The sequence below is a fragment of the Penicillium atrosanguineum genome (genome assembly GCF_028827265.1).
Source record: "Penicillium atrosanguineum strain IBT 20685 chromosome Unknown utg000002l_segment0_segment0, whole genome shotgun sequence".
NCBI lineage: Eukaryota > Fungi > Ascomycota > Eurotiomycetes > Eurotiales > Aspergillaceae > Penicillium > Penicillium atrosanguineum.
The window spans coordinates 1,896,950-1,919,851 of NW_026623134.1; the positions used below are offsets into that span (position 1 = coordinate 1,896,950).

At 51.3% G+C, this 22,902-nt stretch overlaps 6 protein-coding genes across 6 annotated transcripts; 3 read left to right on the top strand and 3 right to left on the bottom strand.

Moving 5' to 3' along the window:
* Positions 1–481: 481 nt before the first annotated feature.
* Positions 482–1,827, bottom strand: N7443_002476 (uncharacterized protein; the record flags this gene model as incomplete). The annotated part of the gene is made up of 5 exons (XM_056882532.1): positions 482–859; positions 918–1,293; positions 1,351–1,412; positions 1,464–1,582; positions 1,653–1,827. 5 exons carry the CDS (start codon positions 1,825–1,827, stop codon positions 482–484), a joined length of 1,110 nt encoding a protein of 369 aa, XP_056744373.1.
* Positions 1,828–3,348: 1,521 nt separating this feature from the next.
* N7443_002477 (FMP27 family protein) lies at positions 3,349–12,089 on the bottom strand (the record flags this gene model as incomplete). The annotated part of the gene is made up of 2 exons (XM_056882533.1): positions 3,349–3,400; positions 3,460–12,089. 2 exons carry the CDS (start codon positions 12,087–12,089, stop codon positions 3,349–3,351), a joined length of 8,682 nt encoding a protein of 2,893 aa, XP_056744374.1.
* Positions 12,090–12,991: 902 nt separating this feature from the next.
* On the bottom strand, positions 12,992–13,809 carry N7443_002478 (uncharacterized protein; the record flags this gene model as incomplete). Its single annotated transcript, XM_056882534.1, has 4 exons — positions 12,992–13,299; positions 13,353–13,469; positions 13,538–13,651; positions 13,722–13,809. The coding sequence occupies 4 exons, from the start codon at positions 13,807–13,809 to the stop codon at positions 12,992–12,994; spliced, it is 627 nt and encodes a 208-aa protein (XP_056744375.1).
* Positions 13,810–15,046: 1,237 nt separating this feature from the next.
* Positions 15,047–16,845, top strand: N7443_002479 (translation initiation factor 4B; the record flags this gene model as incomplete). The annotated part of the gene is made up of 6 exons (XM_056882535.1): positions 15,047–15,077; positions 15,136–15,180; positions 15,236–15,238; positions 15,312–15,386; positions 15,464–15,757; positions 15,812–16,845. The coding sequence occupies 6 exons, from the start codon at positions 15,047–15,049 to the stop codon at positions 16,843–16,845; spliced, it is 1,482 nt and encodes a 493-aa protein (XP_056744376.1).
* Positions 16,846–18,636: 1,791 nt separating this feature from the next.
* N7443_002480 (uncharacterized protein) lies at positions 18,637–21,779 on the top strand (the record flags this gene model as incomplete). The annotated part of the gene is made up of 5 exons (XM_056882536.1): positions 18,637–18,826; positions 18,967–19,560; positions 20,621–20,646; positions 20,700–20,878; positions 20,939–21,779. 5 exons carry the CDS (start codon positions 18,637–18,639, stop codon positions 21,777–21,779), a joined length of 1,830 nt encoding a protein of 609 aa, XP_056744377.1.
* A 334-nt stretch (positions 21,780–22,113) lies between these two features.
* Positions 22,114–22,859, top strand: N7443_002481 (60S ribosomal protein eL32; the record flags this gene model as incomplete). Its single annotated transcript, XM_056882537.1, has 4 exons — positions 22,114–22,153; positions 22,396–22,520; positions 22,576–22,697; positions 22,751–22,859. 4 exons carry the CDS (start codon positions 22,114–22,116, stop codon positions 22,857–22,859), a joined length of 396 nt encoding a protein of 131 aa, XP_056744378.1.
* Between the last annotated feature and the right edge of the window lie 43 nt (positions 22,860–22,902).

Below are 22,902 nucleotides of genomic sequence, written 5' to 3' on the forward strand. Positions count from 1 at the left end.
GTGGAGCTGCGTATTTCCAGGGTCTTGTACTGGGGGAACCAATGTCAAATGACTGGCAACGTTACTCCAGGCCGGCTGTCAACCTTGGGATTATATGGGAGACGATATAAACTAAAGGTTTGACTGGTCGTAACTGATGCTCGATTGAGATTGCTTCAAATGTTCCAAGGTCTTCTACAGACTAGATACTGCGTGGATGGTTCAAATCTACCTCTAGGATTCGACCGCTGATGTCCATGCCTTAAATGCTTCGTCCTCGTTGCTAGAGAATTTTTGGAGTTTGTGAAAAAGATATACAATCACGTTTGCTAGAGGGTATCTATATACTTAACACAATTGAGAATCAAAAGTAAACGGCATCGCCAATGCCCAATGCCAAACCGGAATCTAATTTGCAACCAAAATGAAATCATCCAAATGTTCACACCCACTCTGCAAGGTCGACAATATATCATCAAGTCATGAATTGTACATATTAGTTTCATTTGGCTTCCAAGTCGCCGACCTTCTTTTCTTCGTGCATACTGTCGACGCTGTCCGGCATGTTCTCAAGGTCGTGAGAAACGCTATCGGTCACGTTGGCTGTCACTCCGGGGCTATGGGACAAGCCATCCACGCCATCAGCAGAAGGTGTGGAAGGTGCGCTCTGTTTGTCGCGCGTCCACGGGGTAAAGCGGTCTTGAACGGACGCGAAACGAGTACGCGCAGTAGGCGCCGCAATATCGTCAACCCAGAGAATACCACCCTGGCCACGATTCTCGGCCCAGGCCTTCTTCTCACGGCGAAGATCACTCTGGACCCAAGGAATGGTGATCAACGTCCAAACGCCGGCCCAGGCGAAAGGGAGGGTCCAGCCCAGCTATGCGTATGACGTCAGTTTGTTTCAGATCCTGGTATGATCATGCAACATTACTTACCGTGAAGGCCACGGGTTCGGAGACTGTGAAGATCACGGCCGTGATGGCCGCGGCGAAAATGATGGATCCTCCGCTCCAGAAACAATTCATCTCGAAAAGCATCCGTCGGAAGTAGGGGCTAGACAGGTATCGTGTGCGCAGTGCGTATCGGTAGATCTGACCGCCTCCGCCGTCGACTGCGACTACGTCTTCGATAAGTGCATACAGCGCGGTTGGCATGGCGGATCCTTTGGGTGTTGAGGAGATTCGGAAGGGTGCTTTGAAGCCGGCCATGCGCAGGATGTCAAGGGAAAGGTGGACGATTCCGAAATAGAACATGACGGTCGGTAGAACCATGGCTATGAGGCGGACAAAAGGTTCCGCAGGAACCGATCCACTAAAGTCTTGTAAGCATAGGCACCACGGGTTGGGCGCAATTGCGAATTAAGCTTACACAATGAGCTCGACGGCTAAGAACAGCCAAACAATGGTGAAGTTCCAGTGGAAAAAGTCCAGCTAGTAGCGATTAGCATGCGACCTGACATAGCTCGAAAAATCGCATCTTACCCGGGATTTCTTTGCGTTTAGCGGCCGGGCGCGAGAGCCCTTGCGGAAGAGGTTGTAAAGACGATAGAAGTATTCAAAGACCGAGACACCGCCCAAGCACGCGGTCACGATCGAAAAGACTTGACTAGATCAGCAATTGAACGTATGAAGCCACGTTCAAGACATGGTCAAGAGATGGTCTAGACATACCCAAGTTGTGCGATAGATCGGTGAGGTACCATAGCGTCCAGTACAAGATCAGGGGCTGGCCCAGGGTATCGATAACAAAAATGGTCCAAAAGATCGCGATGGCCTTCTTTCGCGTGCGCAGCGAGTACGGGAGCGGAGGGGGCTCGGAGGGCAGAGGCCCGTTTCCTTCTTCCATCGGGGTGGCGAGGCGGCTCGAGTGGGAAAATAGGGGAGTAGTAGGTCTAAGTTCGAGATTTTAGACACAGGTGCAGTCGGGAGGGGGTTCAGGACATGGTGGGTTTGACAGGTAAAAGTCAACCAGTGGAATAAGGATCAAGAATTAAAGGATTAAAGAAGAGCGAGGCGATCGGACTTTCATAAAACTAGTTTTTCCTAACGCCGGAAACGACGGGGTGCACAGGTACATCAGTGTCCATACAAATTTGGGCCGGTTCGCAGGTACCTGACGTAAGGTGAACCCCGTGATGTCATTTTGCCTCAACTTGATTCTCTGTCTTTGTTTATTTCCCCCTTCCTCGGTTCTAAGTTTCCTCTATAGTTCTGACGTTACGAAGTAGTTACCCAGTTAATTATCCCTTGGTATATCTCGGCGCCTAGCTCTTGATTCCTGAAGGCGTAATGATGCCCAGATGTGCCCCAGTGGTCTGACCAGCGTGCACTGCCTACTATATCCGGCTGTCTTCGGTATCACCTTAGCATGCCACACGGTTATTGGCGAAGTCCCGACACGAAGTACGCATAAGATGATACATCTCAGGCTCCACTAAAAAAGTACTCGGATGACAGAAGTATGAACGCTTGGTCCCTTTCTCCTAATGCCAAGTGTAAGTTGATACATGGAAAACAGGAAATCGGGATTGGAAGACATTGAACTCCGACGCAGCTCGGTCGCCGATCCCAGCCAGACATTCACTGCCGATCACCCGGTCCAGCCGCTGTTGGGTTTGTACGCAAAACTATCGTCAGCTATGAGATGACGTTTAATCACTAGCATCCTATGGCGAGTGAGCACTCGATTGTTGTTGACGACGAATTCTTACAAGTATAGTTCTGCAGAGAAGTGGATCAGGATGGAATGGAAGGGGATCTGGCTACTGCATATCTAACTCAGCGGATATGGGGGGTCGGCATGCCCAATGTTTTGTATGTATTCTCGGCGGAGTCGGCACCGATGTCTCCGACTTTGCATAGACATTCGGCCTAGGGTCAAGGTATACAGCCGGACCGGCCGATCCCGTTTGCAGTCCGTTCGAACCTAAACGCCTTTTTGAGGCATCTTACGGTCTTCTTTTCAAGGTAGTCCTAAACCTATCAAAGACCAAAAAGGCGTAGATGTCAAATCCACTCCGTCAAGACGGAGAAAAATATACCTTGAAAGATGTATTAAATCAGAAAAAAAAAGGTCGCCACTCCCTCTATGTATGCAGACCGAACCGAAATACAAAGTCCTCTTTTCCCACCTTCACAAGACCCGAGTACACAAAAAAAAACAAACACAGATTTCAACGCCTATATACGGGCCCGCTGGCACATAGAGGGTATCTTGGAGAAGTCACGGGGCCTAGAGACAATCGCAACAAAGGCTGCTATACAGAGGGCGTGACCCGAGGGTGGAGGTCACAGAGGGGTGTTAAAACAGATCGAGGATAGAAGGATTAAAATGGGGTAGATTATTTTGGGTGTTCGTGGAAGGTGATCACTTCCGAGACATCAATCTCCGGCCGAAGCTACGGATTGTCCTTTTATTACTAGAAGGGAATGTTAGCTTCGATGCTGATGAATACGGAGGAAAGTAGGTCATATTTACCTGTCGTCTTGTTCAGTCCCGTTGGTTTGGACCGTGGTCATTGTTTGGCCGGATGTCATGGGTCGAGGAGCATTGATATTGACAAAGCGGCGTGACTCCTCCCATCGAGAATCCACATCCACTTCACTGGCAGATCGAGAGTCGCCACGGGGGTCCGGATCATGCTCGTCACGCGTATCCGAGTTCAGAGACGTTGACCTTGCCAACGGCGAAGCATTCGACTGCGTAGACTTTCGTGAAGGCGACGGCGAGTACTCGCTGTTCGAGTCGTAACTCGTCAGACTCGAAGCCTGGCTCGGCTTGGGATTCTGAACGTTGCTGGAGTTGGGAAGGAGTTGCGACGACGACGCAAGCTCGCGGAACTTTCTCTGTTGTTGCTTGGTAGGGCGGTGGTGCGAGAACTTGTTGCCGAGAATGGCGGGTGCGTGGGAGATGAGGGCCTTGATTACATCTTTCTTGAGGCGCAGAGCAAGATCCAGGTTAGACCATGTCTTGTTGCCGTATTCGAGGATTGGCATGCGGAAGACGAAGTCATGAAGGTCTTCCAAGTTGTGTTCACCTTTGCCTTTGTAGCTCATGCACAGAACCACGTCATGTACCTTGACTCGTGCCAAGGTCATGTAGTTGGAGGCTCGGGACATCATTTGCGAAAGGTCGTCTGTGGGTTCCTTGGATTTGTTGTTTCGGGAGCCCTTGCCCAGGCCAAACTTCTTCTTTTCTTCAGCAGCACTCGTGCTGTGGGCAGACAAAGATCTTTCGGTAGGCTGCCTTCCTAGCATGCGGAGACTGTCTGCGGATTTCTTCTTTGAGAGACCGCCGGTGGTTGATGGACGGGGCTGTTGTCGAGTACTGTCCGAGACTCCCAATAGAGCAGTATTACTTCTCTGAATGGGCGTCATGGCAAGCCCCTTGAGTTGACTCGGGCGTCGACTGGATCTGCCCTCTTCAGAGAGGGACAAAGTTGGCTGCAATCTCAGCTCAATGGAGCCGGGTCCCTTGGAACCTTGCATGTCATCCATGAACACACTATCATCGTCGGTAGTGATGGACTGAGCCAGTGACGGATTGTTCGAGTCATCATCATCATCACCGTCTTCTCCATCGCCACCATCTTCGAGCGGCTTCATGTTCTTGATCATGAAAGGCGAGAAGCCGCCAGTTTCGAATGCGCCTGAGCCCATGTTCGGGAAGATATACTCGAAGAGCCTTTGGCCCAGCTCACGTTCGAGCTGGATCTTAAGTGGAAATAATGACACCTCGAAGTTATCAACGACAGGAATTCCAGCAACGGCTTCGAGCATATGCCATTTTACTCGAAGCATGAAGTCATCCAAAGCTCGCTGGTCTTCATACGGCGAGATGATCTGAGGGTAAATAGCCTCTGGAAGCAAGTTCAAGCCATTGATACGTTCAATGGAAACCAAGTTGTAATTGGAACCATCCGTATTGTCCGTACGTTCATACTCAGCATTCTTGAGTTGGAACTCAACTAACGGCGCCGATGCCTCCTTCATCAAATGCCAGACAACCTCGCTCGCAGAAATGCTCCAGCGTAAGACGCCATTCGTAGAAGAGCCGGGGTCAGCACGACGCTGGGAAGTAGTAATCGCCTTCATCATGAAGAACAACTCATCCTCGCATTGAGAGAGATCACGCTCGAGGGCCAATCGGTCCTCCCAGCCCTGCTTATCCAAGTACTTGGCATTGATCTGGAAGTAATCCTTGATCTCTTCGAGCTGACGAATGCGCGACTGAAGCTTGAACACGGCTTCTGGAGCACCGCGAAGGTCGCTGAAGTCGGATGTGAGCATGATCTTCTCAAGGCGTTCGTTCCGGACCTTTTCGAGTGGTTCGCTGTAAAGTAAAAGATCCAAAACAATGATGTACATGGAATAGTACTCTGCCGAGTCACAAATGGCTCGGAAGTGGGGGAAATCGACACTGATCTGATCCATACGGGGTTCGTCGCCAGGGTGTGGCCCCTGGTGGCCCTTGGCAACCTCCTCGTTGTACTTCAATCGAAGGTTGTTGTACTTGTCATAACGGAGACTGGCGGAGGTCTTTTGCACTATGCGAGAGAAGCCGAAAGGATTGAGTTCAAAGTCGAACATCGCCTCAAGAGTCAACCAAGGAGGCCATGCGGATCCCGGTGCATTGCCGTACTTGTTGCCTGCGTACAATTGCAGGTTGGCCATGAGGTTTTTCTGCGTTGCGACAAAGAATTGGGCACCATCCATTTCGAGAGAGAATCGACGCTGCACCAAGCCGCTGACGTCGTCCGAGACACGTTCCTTGTCCATAATAGAGACAACCTTGAGTTCCATGCCCTTAGCAGCCACCAGTAAGACGGATCTGCGGTTTTTCTCGCTCATAAACTGAATCTGAGGTGCAATGAGTCGCAGGTAATAGCTGTTCTGCGGCGTGAACTCTGGCGCGATGTTCTCGCTGGAACCGTCCGAGTTTTCGGGCGTCTGAGTGTTCGAGTCCGAGGGCTCGTTCTCATCGGCATTCACATAGCGCTTGGCGTCGTTGAGCAGCTGCTCGATACGATCGTCCACGTTCTCTTCATCGTTGTCACTGCGAGTCTGTGTCTTAGACATCTTAGGGTGCTTCCGCTCATTCTTGTTTTGCTCGTCCACGATATCGAGAATGAATTTAACCGCTCGTCGAGACATATAGTAGACGAAACCACGTCGCTGGCTGACCTGATGACTGTACCGCAGAATGATGTTTCGGAGGGAGTTGTTCCACTTCAATTGAACATTGTGGATCATGAAGCGGTTATTGAAGTCGCTTGAAAAGTCATCGGCGGCTGAGGAATAAAGGCCGTCAATTCCGGAAGTTCGGCCATCCTCCCCATCCATCCCCGTCAAGCCCGTCCGAGACGACGCATTGCTGGGAGCCGGGTGATCGCCAGGGTTGTTGGGACGCGGAGTCCGCTCGTCACGCGCCAGATTTCTCTCGAGTCGGTTGAGGGTGGAAGTCAAGAATTTCCGGCGCCTCGTAAGAGATTCCATTTGACGGAGGTAGACCTCATGTTGTTCTTTCAGAGCCGGATCCTGGTCAACATCCTTCATCAGCTTCAACTGTTGCTCGCCAATGATACGCTCGTAATTGCGAATTTGGCCTTCAACGGTCGCAAGGCGATCCTTGGTCAGTTCAATCTGTACGCGGCGAGGATCATGGGTCTCGGACATGACACATTCGTGGGTGGGCTCGTGCCCAAAGGTACTATAGCCAGTCTGCCCCGGCTCGATATCACCATGGTCTGTTTGACGGAAGTAGGTGAATCGAGGAGTGAAAGCAAGCGGGAGAATTTGGGTTTTCGGGTTTGACTCTTGAGGAAGAATCCAGTCAGGTTCCACGAAATCATCCATGTCGATCCAGTCTAAATTCTGATCCGGAATTGTGAACCTTGAGAGATCAACAGATGGTAGCGGGTTCTGGAAAGTGGAGATAATATCATCTCCGTTTTTCTCAATATCGTCAACAGAGGTGCCTTCAATAGTGGCGGAGACGGCCCGGAAGTCGGCAGATTGCAAATCAATCAGAGCTTGATTCATGCGCATCGCAGTTGTCTGGGTCTGCTTGGTGCGGCCACGGGTGTGGGTCCTGACTAGTTCACGTCGCTGATGAATGTCAAGCTTCAAAGAGTCCAGACGGACCTTGAGACCGGTAGCAGTCACAGCATTCTCAGAGTAGTCCTCGCGGTCTTTGTGCTTGTACATATGGGCCACAAATAGGGGAGCAAGCAGGATCTTGTATTTGACGGTTGCCAAATGCCGATTGAACTTCTTGCTTGTCTTGGTGACACCGGGGAACAAAGAACCCTGACGAACAGGGAGAGACATAACGCCGGAGAAGAGAGACCACCAGTTAAAGAAGTGGGTGAAGAAGCGAGGAGTCAGATGGATGGTGTTGTAGCTTGACGAAGGTTGGACATCATCGACAGTCCAATTCCGTGATTGAGGTGCAATGATCGAAACAGATAGGTGAATGTGGTCACTGCGGAAGCCACGGAACGCATCGTAATTCTTGCGCTTCTCAGAGTCGACAAACTTGGGATTCTTAAGAACGACATCGTAGTGTGGTCGGAATGAGAAGGACCTTGAATCGTCGTCAAGGTCGCGTTCAAAGACCAGTCCAGTTGACCACTTCACGTCACCTGAAAGCTTCATAATAACCTTCTTGAAGTGGGCGGCATTCTTCTGCTCGCTGGATGCCGAACTATTGTCCAAATCTTCCGTTGACGTAGACTCGTTGGCCCATCGAGCTTCAGCACTGTAGTCGGGAATTGCGAGTACATATTCGCCACTGGTGACACTCATGAACTCCATCGGGTCATCGCTGGTATGGATTTCCCATTTGACATCTCTTCTCCAACACATAACAAAGCCGCTACCGAATCCTGTCACTACGTATGGATCGCGTGAACCCTTCAGGCGCAGATGCACGTCACCGTCCTCCTTCCAGAGAACCCTAATCCGGGAGTGGAAGCTCAGGCGGATCTTATCCCAGAAGCCAACCCGTTCGGATGGGTCGATTTCTGGCTTGGTGAAGCCTTCGATGATCTTCATCATGTCCTGAATGACGGGTTGGTATGAGACACCCCATGAGATACTCGTTGGCAGGCTTGTATTGATCTCAATGGTGGGATCCGAGTACGTCTTGACTGGTGATACAGAGCGCCAGACCTTGATATGGAAAGGATCGGTGTGAGACTTATCTGGCAATTCAGCTGAAGGCACAAGTTCCACCTCCACCTGTCTTGCGGATTCATGGTCTCGGAATTCTTCGGCGATGACAAAGTTTGTCCGTAATGACCAGCTAGGTAGCCTTGGAGACTGTCCAGGTCGCAGAGCTGGAATATGCAGCAAGTCCAGAGGATAATCTCGTAGATTTACTCGGGCTTCGCCCATTTCGAGATTGAAGCTCATTGGAATAAGCAAACCATACTTCATATCCATGGGCATTCCCTTCCCGATGCGGTTGAGGAATGTGGGGAGCTCGTCGGTGGGGAAGGAAGGCTTGTCGATAATAAGATTCAGGTCACTGATCAGAACCGACATCAGACCTGGTCTATTCGGAATAGCAAGAATGGTCTCCGTCTCTCTCGCGTCATCCGGTGGCTCATCGGCACCGGAAAACAAGTTGCGCACCTCCTTGATGGAGGTTCCCTGGAACTTGAGCGCGGCATCAATCTTCTCCTTCCAGATCTGACCATTGTGCTGTTGCAGTCGGTTCCATGCCGCCTCTGTGGAGATTTTGTATTTTGAAGACAGGCAGGTCGCACCTTCAGTATCATAGCGGAACTTTCGGCCCCGGCCATGAGGCTTATGCTTAGGCTGCTCCTCCTCTCTTGGTCGTGAATCCGCACTTCTGCTTCTCCGAGTGTCTTGACTGGTTCGCTCACTGCGCAGCGTTCGGTGGCTTGATCTGGCCCGCAGTCTTGACGAAGAACGCTTTTGATCCGATTCCCTGATCTTGGATGCCTTCAGCGAAAATGCCTCTTCGCGAGCAATGCGCTGGGATTGCTCAATCAAGCCGGTCCGGTAGATGAGGCCCAGCTTCCATTCAAAGGCATCGTCTTCCATCTCGAAGAGGAGGGCTTTGCTGCGAAGTGAAATCCTGGGCACCTTCTTCGGTCCCTCGGGCTCTCGGACAGACCCGAAATCTCTGCACCGTTTCTTGAAGCGGTGGTGCAACTGTTTGAATGCCTTGGACGTGTTGATCAGATTATCGAAGATGCGGTGCATGACCATATGGTGAGGAACGCCCAACCGAATGAAGTCGGCAGCCAGATCAATGGATCTCTCCTCGGTGAACAGGCCGGACTGTTTCATTTTCATCCTGCGGAAATCAAGCCGTACATTGTTCATGCTTCCAATTCTTGCCCACACACCCTTGAGCTTGGGGGCCTCGGCATGCAGACGGACAAGATTTGCTTTAACATGAGGAGTGGAAAGGCGTTGAGAGCTACCAGCTAAGCCATAAATCTGGAGCATCATGGGAGGATCATTGGGCAGGTAGGCCTTGAGTTGAACGACTGTCGCTTTGACATCAGCAGTAATCAGCTCCCCTTTTTGAGAGGAGTGAGATGATAGCGGTGGTGGAGGCATCGATATGCTTGGGGCATCTCTGTGTTTCGGCGTAGACTCCGAGCCATGCTGGGGTAAAGGCGTAATGACATCTTGAATCACCGAAGTCGCAACGCCCAAACAGTAGAATCGATAGAGCGAGTATTGAAGATAGATTCCCTTGAAGGTGGAGTTTATATGAAGGACCGGTCCCATTCGATCGCTATGTGTGCTCAACGCAATTTCAAAGCGAGGAAGGGAGAAGAATGGCTCAGGCTCGAGATAATCATCCGATTCGATGACGAATCCATCAAACCCACGCACATGGAATGCCAGACGTCGGCCATCTGTAGCGCCGCGCTGTGTTTTTCGAGGAGGTGACGTTGGCGTGAACCTAAATGGTGATTCGTCGCCGATTGTGGAGTGGCTGGAAGTACGTCGCCGGGCGATGCTACCAGTAGCGAGCTCAGTTTTTTGAGCTTTATATTCGGCTGTCCAAGATTGCATCTGCAGAGAAACACCGCGGGAGATTTCGGAGACAGTACTGTCGACACCAGCGACTTCCAAGCTGAAGCCTGTGGACTCGAATGAAAATTGAAGTAGCCATGGCGGAATTCGCCGCAGGGGGCTCGTCTTGCGTTCAAACGGCATTGCAGCCCGTTTCTGTGGCTGCAGATGTGTTCGAAATTGTTCAAGGACTTGTCGGATTCCTCGGTTGACTTCACCATTGATCATGTGTACTGAGCACTCGTTCAAGCTTCCCGAGGCAATGACACACAGTTCCGGGCTCGCATTGAGATGAGCTTTGAGCTCCATATTTTCGGTCGTCAACAGATTGTGCTTGTTACCAGCAGGTGTCTGGTAGTAAAATTTATGAGACGCCACCCGATAGACAGCCGACAGAGAATAGTGTGCGCCTCCCTCAGAAGAATGAGAAGATTCGATGTCAAGCGAAATTGAAGAGATGGAGGAGATTAGGAGATTGTAGTCGTCGGGTTTGCCGGAATCTTTTTCGATAGGCAAGACAAATCGAAGAACTGGTTCATGGACAGACAGCTTGATGCTTGCCTTTGGCAGCAAGCGAGAAATCAGACGGTGGTTGTCTCGCTTCTTTGACCTAGGATAAGACGCCCGCGCCTGTGCCAATTTCAAGAGTCGAGATACATGCTGGGGCTGCATGTCGAGAGAGGGCGATGTAATAACGAGGTTGGCGAAGAAAACATTGGAGTTGCGCTCTTCCGCATTTGCTTCTTCAAAAGCACTCACGGTCTTCGCCGGTAGTGTAGTTTTGATGGTTGTCGTGGCCATGGGAATGTAGAGAATGTTGTCAGTCTCTCCGGAATCATCATCCAAGCTGACAGAAAGGGAGATGGCAGCGAGCAGTGCTTGGTGGGCAACATCATTTCGCTGGAAGTACATGCGGTGCTCTGGGCTCTTCTGATCCATTCGGTGAAGATCGACACCAATCTCGTGTGAAACGACATTTAGATAAACGGGATTTTGACCAGCGGAAAGGGATTCGAGACCACGGGAGAGACGAAAGAAACTCAATGCTACCTGGATCTCTTGAATACCACGAAGAAGAGAGCTGGCGAACTCCTTCGAATCTGCCACTGTCTGAACAATTGTATCGTCGCGACTGCCAGGCTTATCCAGTTCCTCCACAAAGTCCGCAAAGGACATCTCATCATCCGTCTCGTTGATCGTGGGTTCCTTTTCCATCGGCTTCTGAGACGACTTGATGCGTTGCATCAGCAATCGGATATCATCGTATGGCACGTGTAGTCGTCCAATTTTGAGCGCCACCGAGGCATCCCGAAGACCTTCCAGATCTTTGTAGAGCAATCCGTGGAGGTTCACACCAACGTTGTCCAGAATCTCAACTGGGTCGCGGCCATCGACGGCAAGGAGGACATTTTGTACGTTCATAATCCATTCAGCCGGACGCTGTTCACGAGACATATCCTTCTTGCGACGGAAGAGCTTGCCTCGTTCCACCATCTTGCTCCGGGTGTCCACGGTTAGCGCGAGTGACCCAACCTGGATCTGACCGGCATCGGGGAAGACAACGGTGGTATTGATGGCGTTGAGGTCGACTAGTGCAAGCCAATTAATTTGTCTGTGGAGATGTTTGAGACGCTCCTTTATCCGAGTCAGGGTCCTCCATGTTTTGCTCCGCGGGGTGGACGGATCGAAGGCTGCTTTGTCTTCGGGGGAAGGGCTGCCCGTAACTGGTGATCCCAACAAATCTCGGGATGGTTCAGGTTTTCCCTTGGATAGCGTGGCCGTATCAAGCGTCACCTTCAAATCCGTCAACCGAATACTGATCCATGTCGGCTGCGCAAACGACGGGGGGTGTAACGAGAACCCGAGACCACGGATTTCGATATGTAAGCCTTCCTTCGGGGTATACGCGATGCGGCGGAGGGAGAAGTATCCGATGCGCTGGATCGATATTCCGGTTGCGATACGAACGATGGCGAAAACGAAGAAGGACGAGAGGTAGAGCAGGAGGAATCCCACGAGAATGGAGGTCGGGTTGAAGAGGGTCATCGCGAATCGCGATCAGCAGGGGCTGATCTGTCGAGCTGAAAGAAGCAGCGCCTCACAAGACATCGAGTGTCGTACGATCGAAATCAATTGCGTCCGTTCACTGGGTAAGCTTCCTACTGTCGATCCCAACTTTTGACCTTTGAGGGGGGGGAGCGAACGGTTGACGTGGAAGAAACTCCACGAAATCCGATAGTCGCAATGTCAAAATACAGTGCCACGCACACTGGAGGGAATGACAGGGTGCAGCTGAAGCATGTCGGAGCTATCAAGTTCACGACGTGGAGTCTGGAGAAAGACAGATTCATGGTTCGGACGCGCCGGAGAATCACCAGCGGAACGCTAATCTCCCTCCCAAACCGGCTTTTCTCGGCATCCGTCACTATGTTCTTTCTTATCTTTTCTACTATTCTATCTCAACTTTCTAAAGTTTCTATATATCTGAATCACTGTCATCTGGCTTTCTGCTCGCTTAATTGTCTTTTTCCAGCCCTGTTTCGTGCAAAGGGCTCGGGTTGAGAACCTCCTGATGATTTCACAGTGCAGAGCCACCGTGGGGCCTTTTTTTCTCTTGACTACGATCGGCGCTTTCTGATTCGGCCCCCCTATTTTTATGCAACTTATACGGTGGAGTATCTTGACATATTGACGCTTTACGCAATAGAAGATCAGAAATAATTATATTACACTTGGTATCACGAATTTGTACAAATTTTCGCCCCGTTCACATGTGCACGTGAATAGGTGGTCTTGTTGAAGGGGGGTCGCAGTCTGACACGCTTGGGTCTAAAAAGCTCTATGCACGACACTGTCCGTGCGCTGCCTAGGCCTCCAATTACCCAACTCGTCGAGGGGCAGAGTAGCACTAGGACGGGGGTGGGTAGGGTAGGGCATCGAACCCTCCGTTATTTGACAGGGTTGTCGGTGTCAGATTTCTTAGGCGCGGGCCGGGTGTTCTCTAGCTCCTGGATCTTCTCGTCCAGGAGAGCAATTTCAGCCTCAATGCTCAGTAGCTTCTCGCCTAGAATGCCCCGATAGTCCTCGTCTGACAAGTGTCGAAGTGGAATCCACTTAGATTCAGCCATCCGCTGGAGAATTGGCTTCCCAGGGTTCTGGGCCATTTCCATCTGCCATCTATCAACTCTGTTGAAGGCACTTTGACCGCAATAGCCAAGTAATGAAAATATAATGAGACCAGGCAGTGGGCGACCTCCTATTAATAATATGAGAATCATACGTTGAGAATAGTTCAGGAAGGAACAATACCCATAGCCCTAGTTACCACTGCACCGGAGATACCACCGGAAAGGGCACTGGCAAATGCCCGCTCTTGAGGGGAGGCTTTATCATTGAAATAAGTATGGACGATACTGCTTCGTAGGACTATATTCAATGCACAATTAGTTTATTCGGTCATTAGCAAAAAACAAAAAGTGACTCATTGGACATACACCAAAAGGCTGAACCGGCTACAGTCCAGTGGATGCCGTGCGCCAGTGAGTGCACCAAAGGATGGCGGGATCTGATGACACCAGCGGCTCCGCCATAGATGATACCCGCAGCTCCTATGAAATTTATCAGAGATCGCGTTCCTCAAAGTGTCCTCAACCTCAACCTGGAGAAGAGCAGACTAACCAGTCAAGCCTCCCACCTTGGCCGAAGCCCAGAATGAGTCCTCGAGAAAGCTCCCGGTGCTATTGCCGGTGCTTTTCTGACCGCTCATTTTGCGAATGGTCCGAGAGACGCATGAGCATTCCCTGATCGAGAGTGAAGAGTCGAAGCGATCGTTAAATTGATGGCAGGTGCAGGTCATGTGACTGCTTATGTAATGATCTCAATCCCCCGGATGGCCCTGGACGGGACATTATTATCATCAAATGTTATCTCTATTTCTTGATCTGGAAGAAGACGCATGTATCAGTTTGTATTAACTTCCAGGTTTGTCTCTAGGGGATTTCAGTTCATCTGGCCCAGATAGTGTATTTGTGCGGGTTGATTGTCTTGTGGTTTCCTCAGCATATATATCCTGTGGGTTCCACTCAGGTACCATTTAGGGCCAGGCCAAAAATTATTGCCTAGGTGGCTAGCATTATCATTTCAAATCAAATGACACACGCCCAGAGCCCTAAACTCAATATATCTTGCAATCGGAGAGAAATAGCCCACAAGTGCAGGAATGTTATTGAAATCGACATGTTAAAAGATCCTCCAAGGCCAGTATACGGAGCACGAATGCATGAATGCGAATCGCGACTATCAGGTGAGATGACCGAAGATCTGTTTGTCTTGAAATTTTAGGAGGAATCCCCACTAGCTAGAAGTAACTAGCTAAGATATGAAACTAACAAGGTATCCGGGCAAAAAATCTACCTTAGCTCGAAATCAAGAAGAGATCTAAGTGGACTCAGCGCCCAGACCGCGTCGCGAACAAAGAGCCTCGAAGTAAATGCCAACCTCGACGAAGAAGCCGAGAAAAAAGGAATAGAAAAAAAGGTGAAAGATCGGGGAAAGTGAATATACAAGGGGAGAGGCTCTGATTGGACTAGCGTACTCAACTAAAAATTATCACGGATTAACTAAGGCCGCTTGGTGCCAGTCCCGATTGCCGACTTCCCCTCTAACCAACTTTTCCACGGTGGACTGTTATCCTGACTCTTGACCAGAACATCCTTCTGATCCTTTCCATCCACCTACACCGACCCCTGGCCTTTTTACCGGGTGTCTCCGAATTTTTTTCCCTCTCTTCTCTCTCCAAACCCGTCTGTGTGAGAAGCGCGCAAGACTCCGCTCGCGCGTTTCTTGACTTCTTTCAACCGCAATCATGGGTTCGTAGTGCCCTCTCTTTCTTTGACCGAGTGCTACTGGAAGCAGCGTGTTCTTGCTGTTCGGCACATTCAGGGTGGTTGAGCACAGCTGACGATTTTCCCCCACCAGCGCCCGCTAAATCTAAGGCCCAGAAGATGTCCCTCGGGAACTTCTTGGCTGATGAGAGTGAGTTATCGCAAACGACTACAGGCATCGAAATGATCTTCATACTGACTGCGAAAAGGCCTTGGTTCTTGGGCCGACGAGATGGAGGATATGCCCCTCCCATGTAAGTCAAAGAAATTCCCGCTACGCTTGTTGATCATTGCTGACAATCTCTATAGCCGGTATGTTTTCGCACCGATGACCACTCGTGATCCCCGATTCGTAACTCGAACGACTGACTGATCTGCTGAACAGCTCCTGCAACCTCCAGCTTTGGTGCCAGCCGCCCCTCCGGCGGCATGGGCTACGGTGGCAGTGGCGGTTTCTCCGGTATGACGATCCTCAAAATTTTGAAGAAAGATATGGCCACTGTGTGGAAGAGACAATATCTGACATGTGTGATTTAGACCGTATTGAGCGCGGTGGATATTCCATTCGCGAGCCTCTCGACCTCCCCACCGAGCCTCCCTTCACCTGCCACGTCGGCAACCTGTCATTCGAAGCTACTGCCGATGATATCTCCGATCTTTTCTCTGGATGCGGTGTCACCAATGTCCGAATTGTGGATGACAAGTTGACCAAGGCCCCGAAGGGTTTCGGCTATGTTGAGTTCGAGACCGTTGAGGGTCTGCAGAAGGCCCTGGATCTCTCTGGCACTTCCCTCCAGGGACGTACTATCCGCACTAGCGTCGCAGAGCCTCGTGAGTCCCCATGGATTTATCTATCAACCACCTCAAGAACTAATTGATTTGCAGCCAAGGAGTCCCGCTTTGAAGCCCGTGATGTCGACTGGACCCGCCGCGGTCCCCTTCCCGGCCCGCCTGAGCGCCGCGTGCCTGAGCGTTCCAGCTTTGGCCGCAGCATGGATGCCGCTTCCGATGCTGGCAGCGACCGTGGAGGCCGTCGTAGCAACTTTGAGAGTGACGGCAAGTTCCGTGACTTTGGCAACTGGGAGCGCAAGGGCCCCCTTTCTCCCTCCGCTGGCCCCGCTCGTGAGGGTGGTCGTCCTCGCGAAAACGATGGCCCTGGATCTTCTGGCTTCCGCAGAGCCTCCCCCGCCTGGGGTGAGGGTCGTTCCCAGGATGATGGATCGCGTCCCCCGCGCCCGGAGCGCACTCCTCCCGCCCCTACCGCTGCTGATATGGACAACCAGTGGCGCGCTAGAATGCGCCCCGACCAGGCCAACGAGGCCAGCAACACTGACCCTGCTGCTACCCCTGCTACTCGTCCCAAGCTGAACCTGGCCAAGCGCACTGTCGCTGATGCACCCACCGGACCCACCTCTGGCAGTGACTCCAAGGCTAGCCCTTTCGGTGCCGCTCGCCCGATCGACACTGCTACTCGTGAGCGCGAGGTGGAGCAGAAGCGTCAGCTTGCTGTTCGCCAGAAGAAGGAGAGCGATGAGAAGGTCAAGACCGAGAAAGCAGAGAAGGCCAAGGCCAAGACCCCCGGTACCGATTCTAACAAGGATGGCGTCGACACCCCCCAGGGAGCCAAGAACTTCGAGATTCTGCGACGAGCTGATGGTGAAGAGGGCGTGCTTGCTGATGAGGAAGCCACTGAGAAGACCCCTGCTGCTGCCCCGGCTACCGAGGAGGCTCCCAAGGAGTCCGCCAACGGCAACTGGAGGGCCGCCGAGGCTCCCGCTCCCACCGCTCCCACTGCTCCCACTGCTCCCACTGCTCCCACCGCTCCCACCGCCGCCGCTCCCGCCAAAGAAGACGATGGATGGAGCACCGTTGGCACGAAGCAGCGCAGCAACCGTCGTGGCCAGGCTGGTCGTGCATAGATCTCTCGATACCCTCCAAGCAACCACTGTTTTCACCCGAACAAAAGCCTCTGATGTGCAGATGAACTCCAGGATACATCTCGTCCATTGATCCCGGCACACGTCTCTTTGAAATCACATTTTATTTCTTTTGATGTCACCCTGGGACAATACCTTGCATCTGCATTGCACGCCGAGTACGGAAGGTGGTGGTTGTCCCATCCGACCTCTTTTTCATCTTCACTCCTCTTTTATCTCTGTTCTCACGATCTTTCCCCCTTCTCCTCGGGCTAGGTTTTCGATATACATCTAGTCCTCGCTCCTGATGATTTGACAGTCTGAAAAGTTTCCTTCCGCGGTTTATCTTATGTCTTGCTTGTTGCTATCTAGCTTCTATTCCCATGCGTGATTACAGTGATTTGCCCATGATCATTACAGCCGATGCGAAATGAAGATTATCCGTTTCTCCTTTCCTTTAATTTCCTGTCTTTCTGATCGTCTTTGGGTGATCTTGTTTTGTTCTCTTGTCTATTGTGCTTGGGATCATTGTGGGCCTTGGGGCGTGGAGTCATGACACCTTTGTCCACGATTCTCGGCCCTCTTCAGTTCCTCTCGGTCAGCGATGCGAATACAAACGAGCCTACGAGAGACGAGGTAGTCGCCATGAGCAGTTTCCATGATCACGCAGCTGTCATAACATGACAATGAATCTCTATGTTCCCTTGAATTTTCCTTTCCTCTCAGTGCCCAAAGCCGCATGCATCTCAACCCGGTATTGTCATTCGCCCGAGGAATGATAGAACCACCATTTTGCCCTTCCTAGTTCTCATTTTAGATTGGAATGCAGTCTTCATTGACATAGAATTGCTCTCGCACGGAGAAAATTCGCTTGCCGTAGCATTAGGGCTCGTGACCGGACCAATCTTGGCAGTGAAAGAAACCGGACGGAGAGAAAATTCGAAAATAACGAGCGATAATTTCCGTCACAAAGTTTTTATTCTCAAATGCGAAACCAGACCGCCTCGATCAATTTCTAGGACATCGAGATGCTTCCACGAGTCTGCACCCCGGATGAGGTACGTGCCCTACCGCTTTTCCGCTGTGGAGTCCCAGCACCGAGACCCCTCGCTAGCGCCAGACCCTCGTGGGCCTGTCTCCCCCTTGCTAGGGGAGACAGAAAGGACAGGGGGCGTGAGGAAACTACTGAACTTTGCACACATCCTCCCCGCATCTCAATAATCGATACTCCGTAAACTTGTGTATTAAGGGGTACACTTTTCCCAGAGACAATTGGTCAAGAAATAGCTCCAGCAAGGGCGATATAAATAGTTGTGGAGGGCACTAGGACCCAGCGATATGCCAATTCGGATTAGTCCAATGTCCACGAGCGTAAAAATGTGGTGCATCTTGTGACAGTGGAATGTCAGTCACAGGGAGGCTCCACGGCGGGGGCTTGTTTATGATGACGCTAGAACTTGAGAACTCGATCACTGTAAATTAAATTAGCATCGAGTAAGGATGGCAATCATTATAGTCTAGATGTCAGAATGAGAAATTAAAAAAAATTCAAAGCCTGAGACACGCAGAGCCGGGCAGCCCAGCCCATTGGGTAAATAAACCGGTGGCGCAGGTATGGAGTTGATGAACCCCTTCAAAGACTCGCCCGGCGCTGGAAATGAATCGTGTTTCATGACCGTTTGATTCCTGACCGCTTATCTTCTGGCTACTTTGCACCTCAAGTGCTGGTTACTGCTTTCTCTAACCTCGGTTTAACTTATCTATTGAAAGCCGGGGTAATCTCCCCATGTTGTCATGTCGGCTACGACTACCCTCACGACCACCACTCTTGTCGGATCGCCCACTGCGATGACGACTGTCTTGACCGAGATCTGTCCGGCCTGTGGCGGCAGTGGTGACTGCCATGATCCCTCCGAGGTGCAGCAACAGATCCTGGAGCTACAGGGACATGTCCAGGAGTTGAACGAGCGCGCCGCGCTTACTGGTAAGTGTGCACCATACCTCGATCTTTAAGCGCATCTCCATACCCAAACAAGAACAACAACAAGAACAACGGCGACTTAGCCCATTCAGGAACCACTATTCGAATAGCCAACCCAAGACCAATCCACTAACTTCAAACAGCCGGGAAACTCGCCGACTACGAAGAAGAAGTCCACCGACTACGCTCAGCACACGCCGCCTACACCTCACCCCGAAGCAGCTCCTCCCAACCACCAACATCCTCCCACACAGATCGCGCCCTCTCACCAACCCAAGTCCCGACCCCCGTGTCCCCCGAGACATCGGCGCATATCTCCCCACAAGCGCAGCAGAGCCGCCTCGCGACCCTCACCTCCTTGCTTCCCTACCGCCGCAGCAGCGCCACTACAAGCACGCCTGTGCCAACCACCCCGACCGTCCCCATCACCCCACTCCCGCAGGTGGCATCCCCAGCCAGCAGCGACAATACCTCCGAGCTACAGGATGCGTTGACACGCGAGCAGGGACTGCGCAAGGCGGCCGAGACACAGCTTACGCAGGCGAGCACGGAGCTGGAGGATTTGACGGTTCAATTGTTCAGTCAAGCGAATGAAATGGTGGCGCAGGAGCGCAAGGCCCGCGCAAAGTTGGAGGAACGGGTTGCGGTGCTCGAGCGGCGGGATGTCGAGAAGCGGAGTCGGCTGGAGAGGTTGGAGAAGGCGATGGCCCGTGTGGATAGGTTGCGGGCTTTGGTCAGTAAGTGAGGGTCTTCGTTGTGTTGGTTTGTTTTGTTGTGTTATGACTGCTATGATTGGACACTTTCATGATAGGTATGGGTGGGCGTCTTGGATTCGATAAGGCTTGATTTTTCGATTCCCGGTTTGCATTGTTCTTTTATTGGTTGGCGTTTTATATATGGGGTTTATGCACCTGTGGTGGATGGTGCTTTGTATGCTTTGTATGCTTTGTATGCGCAGTTAATCGTTTGAGGCTCCAGCCCTGGAGTCTAGCACGGGAGAGCCCCCATTTCCAAGAACACCAAGGGAATTCTGTGGTATTTCCCACTGCTTTGATATAATGTTGATGCCCACCTGGGCAGTATTTTGATGCATTCAAATAGCTCTCAAGTTAAGAACCTCCAGGTATTGAAGGGGTACTGTAAGAAAGTCACGTCATTGGTTCCCGAGGTTGGTATATATTGCATATAGATCACCGGGAGCGCTCTTTAAGTCCTACGTCATGCATGATTGTCATAGCTGTCAACTGATAGATTGATAGCCGGAGAAATGGTACTCATGAGTTGTATCAGGGTTGGTATGCACATGTAAGCAGATTTGAAGATTCAAGCGCTGGAATGAGACCGGCCTGGCAAGCGTTGCATGTTCAATGGTCTACATCTCTATCTTTACTTCTTGTAACTACGAGATAATTGTAAACCAGGAAAACAATGAGGCCAATAAATCCAGTTTATAAACGAGAGGATAAGAACAGTGAAATAGGACAATGAATCCACCTCGAACCTGTGATATGGTAGAGTTGGAGATGCCGAGACTCGGGAGTAGGTTGGACCTTCCCCGACCCCGCGATGGTGGACACGTCGGGTTCCCGGTGGACTCAAAATAAACCCACCACTCTAGGGCAGTCCCTGCATGACATCTCATAGAGTGATCTCGAATCTCTCGTCTTCTAAACCCCTTGAACTCCTTTATACAAATTTGAAAACCAACCGAAACATGTCTATCGGTGTAGCAATCATCGGAAGTGGCAAGTGTCTTCCCTAAATCGTCATGAACATCTTCAACTAACAAACTAACAGGCCATTTCGCCAAGGAGCAGCATCTTGTATGTGAAGGGTGATCTGCTTTAGCTCCAAATTCCACTGACATCCTGTATAGCCTGCTGTTCAAGCTGCCCCGAACTTTGAGCTCAAGGCCATCTACTCGCGGTCCCTTAAGTCAGCACAGACTCTTGCGAAGGGCACAACCGGTATTGATCTCTATTCGGAGGACGCTGGAGCTGGCAACTCGTTCGACGATCTGCTGTCTCGTCCAGACATCGGCGCTGTAATCATTGCGTACGTCATACATATTGGCATCTGAAAACGCTGAAAGAAGATCAAGCTAATAGCCCATAGTCTTCCCATTCTTATTCAACCCGAGTTCATCAAGAAGGCGCTTCTCGCTGGTAAGCATGTCTTGTCTGAAAAGCCCATCGCCAAGGACGTCGCAACTGCCCAAGAACTCCTGGAATGGTACGCGGCCAATATTGACCCAAAGAAAACGTTCTGGGCTGTCGGCGAGAACTTCCGGTATTTGACCAAGTATCTGTTCACGGCTGAGCAGGTGCGGAAGATGGGCAAAGTGAAGCACTTCCGGGTAAATGTCCAGAACTTGGTCAAGGAGGATAACAAGTACTACCGTATGTCTTTCACAATATCTTCCCAAATGATTGATTATGCTTACACCTTCCCAGAAACTGCTTGGCGTAAAGTGCCTGAGTACCAGGGAGGCTTCCTCCTGGATGGAGGAGTGCATATGACTGCTGGCCTACGTCTGATTTTAGGCTCAGAGCATATCACTTCCTTGTCTGCACAGTCCCAGTTGCAGCAAGCCTACCTTCCCCCGGTTGATACAGTGGACGCTGTCGCTCAAACTGGATCTGGTGCTACGGGTATCATTTCTCTATCTTGGGGATCGCCGTTCAGCGATAGCACCTTCGAGTTTGCCTGCGAGAAAGGCGTTGTGACTTTGAAGGATGACGATGTGACCGTGAATGGTGTAGTTAACCACATTGAGTTTGATGGCAAGGGGGTTGGCCCTGAAGTTGCTGAATTTGCCACAGCCATTGTCAACGGTCGCCCGGTTGAGAAGAGACAGTCGCCCGAGGCTGCATTGGCGGACTTGGAGATCCTGGAGCAAATGCTAAAGAGCGGTGAGCGACAGGGAGAAAAAGTGAGCCTTCAATGGCAGGTGTAAATGTATTTCTAGCAAGAAAATCGAATGAAAGCCATACTTTATTCAGCAGAGTACTTCTTGTATACAAGACACGGCCATCCCGAACAGGAAGTCTTGGCAGGGCATACCACATGCAAACCCTACGCTGACATAAGCACACCTTGTTCGCTTAGAACGCTAGAAGCGCACTAGTGTGGACCGCCCACTCGTCCGCGCCAGTGTGAAGTTTTCGAGATTGATTTCAATCCGACTCGACAACTCTCGAACGCCCGGCGAGACCCTACAACACCGCCAAAGTGAGTTCCGTTATCATTTCTTCGCTATCCTCAACTCGCATACTGACAGCTTTCCCAAGATGGTCGCCGCAAAGAAGCACATCCCCATCGTGAAGAAGCGTATGTTACCGATCCCCGACCGACCCCGTTTCCAACCTGGATAGCATCGCCCTTCGACCCGTCGACGAGATGAAAAGTTCGAAGGAGTAAGAGGAGGAATACGACAACGCCGTGAGAATATTTTCGGCAGGGCGACACACTCTTTGTGGTTGAAGGGCGATTTTATCCACGGACCTTGAAAAAAAAAAAAAACGACAACGACCCAGGATATCGAATGAAGGACTGACATTGACTCCCTACAGGCACCAACCGCTTCACTCGCCACCAGAGTGATCGGTTCATGCGCGTCGACCCCTCGTGGCGCAAGCCCAAGGGTATCGATAACTGCGTCCGCCGCCGCTTCAAGGGCCAGATTGCCATGCCCTCCGTACGCATCCCTCCCATGAAGAAACTGCGCGACCATCGCTAACCGACAATGATAGATCGGTTACGGATCCAACAAGAAGACCCGCCACATGATGCCCTCCGGCCACAAGGCTTTCCTCGTCCACAACCCCAAGGACGTTGAGCTCCTCCTGATGCACAACCGCACCTACGCTGCTGAGTACGTTCTGCCTGCGAGTTTACCACCGAGAAACACTACTAACAGCGAAATAGGATCGGCCACGCCGTCTCCTCCCGCAAGCGCGTCGACATCCTCGCCAAGGCCAAGGCTCTCGGTGTCAAGGTCACCAACCCCAAGGGCCGTGTCACCACCGAGGCTTAAATGGAATGAACCCAAAAGTTCTGTTTCCTTTTTTCGGTGTGGT